The 4034-nt window shown below is 39.9% G+C and overlaps 1 protein-coding gene across 1 annotated transcript in view; it reads right to left on the bottom strand.

The window, feature by feature from the left end:
• Positions 1-1243: 1243 nt before the first annotated feature.
• Positions 1244-4034, bottom strand: part of CXCR4 (C-X-C motif chemokine receptor 4) — an 87213-nt gene continuing 84422 nt past the window's right edge. Inside the window, exons 3-4 of the mRNA XM_009279985.2 lie at positions 3845-3918; positions 1244-2843 (exon numbers count right to left, since the gene is read on the bottom strand). Coding sequence (XP_009278260.1) covers positions 1782-2843; positions 3845-3918 — 1136 coding nt within the window. The 3' untranslated portion in view covers positions 1244-1781. The remainder of the gene's footprint in view (positions 2844-3844; positions 3919-4034) is intronic.

Raw genomic sequence — 4034 nt, 5'->3', positions numbered from 1 at the left:
GATTGCTGGAAAATTATTTTCTTTTTCTGCCAGGTTAGTTTTGTGCTGGTTCAGCAAAGCGAATCAACTCAACATAGAATCAGATGACTACTACTGCCATTGCAAGGGAAAAAGCATGCAGGATGCAGCCAAGGCTGCAGCCTCCTGACTGGAGAGGAGGAAAGTTGAAAACAGAAAGGTCTTGTATTTATGAAAATATCTAAAATAAAACATGCAATTTCATGTATAGCTTAGCATAGTGGTGCGTGCTCCACAAAAGCACTAGGGTGCTGTGTTTGTGAAAACACGTTCTTTCTGGGTTATATCATTGCAGTATCCATGTTGGTTATTTCATTCTGTGTGACCAGTAGGTATAGTTTTATTTTTTTGCTTTTTTGACTTCCAAACTGTTAATTATTTATAGATCAGTAACAGTTGTGTTTGGTTTTTTAATGTAGGAACATACAAATATTCTCAATGGCTCTGTCCTCTTGGGTATTCATTACTTTTGGATGCACTCTACTAACACGAAGATATGACTTAAGACAAATAGGATTTAAACAACAATTATTGGAAATTCTATAGTCTGGCCGATTCCTACTAAAAAAATGTTTTTAAGAAGAACTGGTACACATTCTGGATTTTTAAAAAGAGTGTTAAGATTATATTATCTTATATTGTCTTAAGAAAATCTGGATGTAGACAGGATAGGGAAAGCTCCATAGAGCAAAACCAGAGGAGATACACCAATAACTTTATTTCTAGTCCAAATGCAATGTCAAATAGCAAAAAGGCTTTGATTCAACTACTTTTGATTACTATTAACATGTGAAATTAAATTTTGAAGAACAGCAAAAGGCAGAGAAAAGGTAGGATTGACTTTATATGCATGGCATAAAGGTCAGTCACATGCAGTAATCTTAGTTTGACTCCTAAGAGGCTGTAAACTTTAGCAATTGCTTAAATAGCTTGGTTTTCATTTGTAGATATTTTGCCCTCAAAAAGTTCTTCGTTTAAAGTGATAGTCTAAGTCATTCTAAAAATAATGTTAACTGGAGTAAATGTATTCTGGTGAAAAAACCAAATGACTTCGAACTCACAGGTGTCAACTGAATAATCAGTATGTACTGAAACTCATTTTCCTGCTTTTCATACAAGAGCCATGCAATTTTCAAAGAAATTTTTGTGCATTGAGAATTGTAAATAAAAGCATTGAGAAAAACATTTAACCAGAAATAAAAATACCACTCAAAATAACTTTTTTGTCATACACTTTTATTTACCTTGAACAGAAAATTTTGCAAACCATCAATTACTGAGAATGGGGAAAAAAACCCTAGCATATAACAGGAGGCTTTGGTTATAAGTGCCATTTCTACAGCAGAGTTAAGCTATTGTATACCAAACACCTTGTAGTAAGGTAAAAATCTCCAGCCAAATTTTTTAAGAATTTAACAGCAACACTGAAAACATTTACATATAAACAACAGAGAAATATTTTCTAAACTTTTAACAGTCACTTTGCTACAATCCAGAAGTGTTTAGTTCACATATCTATACATACAGACAAGCACTAAAACTTTTGTGAACTAACCACTTGTCCGCAGGACCTGCCTAGACAGTTTGTCGTCAATACGAAAGTTTTTTTTATATAAATAAGTCCATTAAATTTCACAGAGACTAAAAGAAACAATATAAAATTCCAACTGTAAATAAATCTGTACATTATGGTCAGTCTTGTTTTTCTGAAATCTTGCGCAACTTTAAAGTGTCTATTTATAAAATGATGGCAAGGAGCAGCGTTAGCTGGAATGGAAACTTGAAGACTCGGACTCTGTAGAAACAGAAGAATGTCCCCCACGTTTGCTTTTTGAAAGAATCTTGAGGCTTGATCCTCTGCTAACTGACGTCAAGGCATTTTGTGCCGATGTTTTGAATTTGGCACCCAGGAAGGCATACAGAATTGGATTCAGGCAACAGTGGAAGAATGCCAGGGCTTCGGTAATGGAGATCCATTTATGCACTATCGTCTCCAAGCTGCAACGATGTCTGATGACTCCTAGCAAGATGAATGTGTCGATGCTGATGCCGATATAATATGGCAGCCAGCAGGCAAAGAAGGCGAGGATGAGGATAACCGTTGTCTTCAAGGCTTTGCGCTTCTGGTGGCCTTTTGAATGTGACAGCTTAGATATTATAATACAGTAGCAAGTCAGGATTATTAGACCAGGCAAGACAAGTCCTACCAAGATATGCTGAAATCTGAAAGAAATCAGCCAGTTTTCATGAGGGTACATGCGATCACATAGATACTTCCCTTCTACTTCACTAGTACTGGCAAAAATTATATCGGGCACTGTCAGAAGCACAGCTGGTAGCCATACGCCTACATACACCACCTTCTCAGCCAACAGCTTTCGTGGTCGCTGGCTGTTGGTAGCGTGGACTATTGCCAGGTAACGATCTAAACTTATAAAGGCCAAAATCAAGACACTGCTATAGAGGTTGACTGTGTAAATGACATGAACTGCCTTACACAGAACATTCCCAAAGTACCAGCTTATGGCGGCATCCACAGACCAGAATGGCAAGGTGATGACGAAAAGGAGGTCAGCCACAGAGAGGTGCAGCCTGTATTTATCAGTCATGCTTCTTTGTTTCTTCTGGTAGCCCATAACAACAATAACCAATCCATTGCCGATTATTCCTGTTAGGAAGATGATGGAATAGATCGTTGGCAAGAAGATCCGGTTGAAATCGGCATTCTCATGCTGAAAGCATGGCTCTCCGTAGTCTCCATAGTCACCTGAACCAATCTCATCCGTGCCATTATCAGAAAATTCAATGATTAACCCAGAGGACAGCTAAAAATAAATAAATAAAAAAAAAATTAGATGTTAGCTCCTCTGCAAAAGCTTACTCCATATGACAGTATGTTAAGAGTTGTCTGAACAGTTTCCATCATAGGCAAACTTTTTGAAAAACAGATGGAAAAATACAATTTTTGAATATATATATATATATAAAATATACAGCAGATAAAAAATATATATATATAAAAAAAATATACAGCAGATAAGAACAAGTTAAAAAACTGCCTTTGTCTTTCTCTAAGGAGTAAGATCTTGTAACTAAAGTCAGGGGATGAAAGGGAAAAGAAAGATAATGGCTACTCCCAGAAATATCGTTGGTGGACACTTCAGTGCTCTAATCAGATGCAATCTGCAAACTGAAGAGCCCAGAAGTGCTGGATGCACGAGGTTAGTCTGCACAGAGTATTACCTACCCATGACATGTAACTCTTACAACAGGGCGCTATAAAAAAAAGTTTCTTAAACAGAAATGCTGCTGCTCCAAAGTACCCTTCTCATTAAGGGGATGGGGTCAAGGAGAAATAGAGAAGGTACCCTTGGCTGATGTAATAAAGGATAAATAATAGCAAGAATTCCCTGCTGAGAAGCAATTGACAGCTCCACAGACGGAGACAAGGAAAAAAAAAAAAAACAAAACCAAAGTCCATAAAGAAAAGAAAGGAAGAAGTGACCTTAAGCAGGGGAACTCAAACCCCACGGAGGGTCATCACGAACAGCCACGTTCCCCTCCCTTTGTTCCCCACCCCTTGCGGTTGCGGGGCAGGGGGTGAAGCTGGCTGTGCTGGGCTGTAGCCAGACTGCTGAACTAAGTACAGCAGTGGAAAAAGGAAGCGAAATGCTGGTGAGGGCATGAAAGCACGTCAGGAAACCACCAACGGTTTTGGCCACCACGCCGAAAAGCAGTGCAGGCGGGCGAGTGCCACCTGGCTATGTGCAATTCCTCAGGTTTTCAGATGTTAGTTTTCATGCCCTGTGTACCGTGAACCCCTGACCTCCGCGCAGGGCGCGCCCCGAGGATCCCGCGGCACTTCCCCGCACGGATGCACCACCTCCACGCGGCTATTAACTGCGGATACAAGTCGGAACTTGCCAGAGGTCTACGGTTTGGTCCTAACTACTCTCAAAAACCCCGTGGCAGGAGAGCGGGCTCCGGAAGACGGGGCCGCCGCCGCGTTTCGGCCC

Source organism: Aptenodytes forsteri, unplaced genomic scaffold, assembly GCF_000699145.1.
Source record: "Aptenodytes forsteri isolate BGI_AS27 unplaced genomic scaffold, ASM69914v1 Scaffold11, whole genome shotgun sequence".
NCBI classification, from domain to species: Eukaryota; Metazoa; Chordata; class Aves; order Sphenisciformes; family Spheniscidae; genus Aptenodytes; species Aptenodytes forsteri.
The sequence above is the reverse complement of the archived record's forward strand: the minus strand, read 5'-3'. Positions and strand labels throughout refer to the sequence as shown.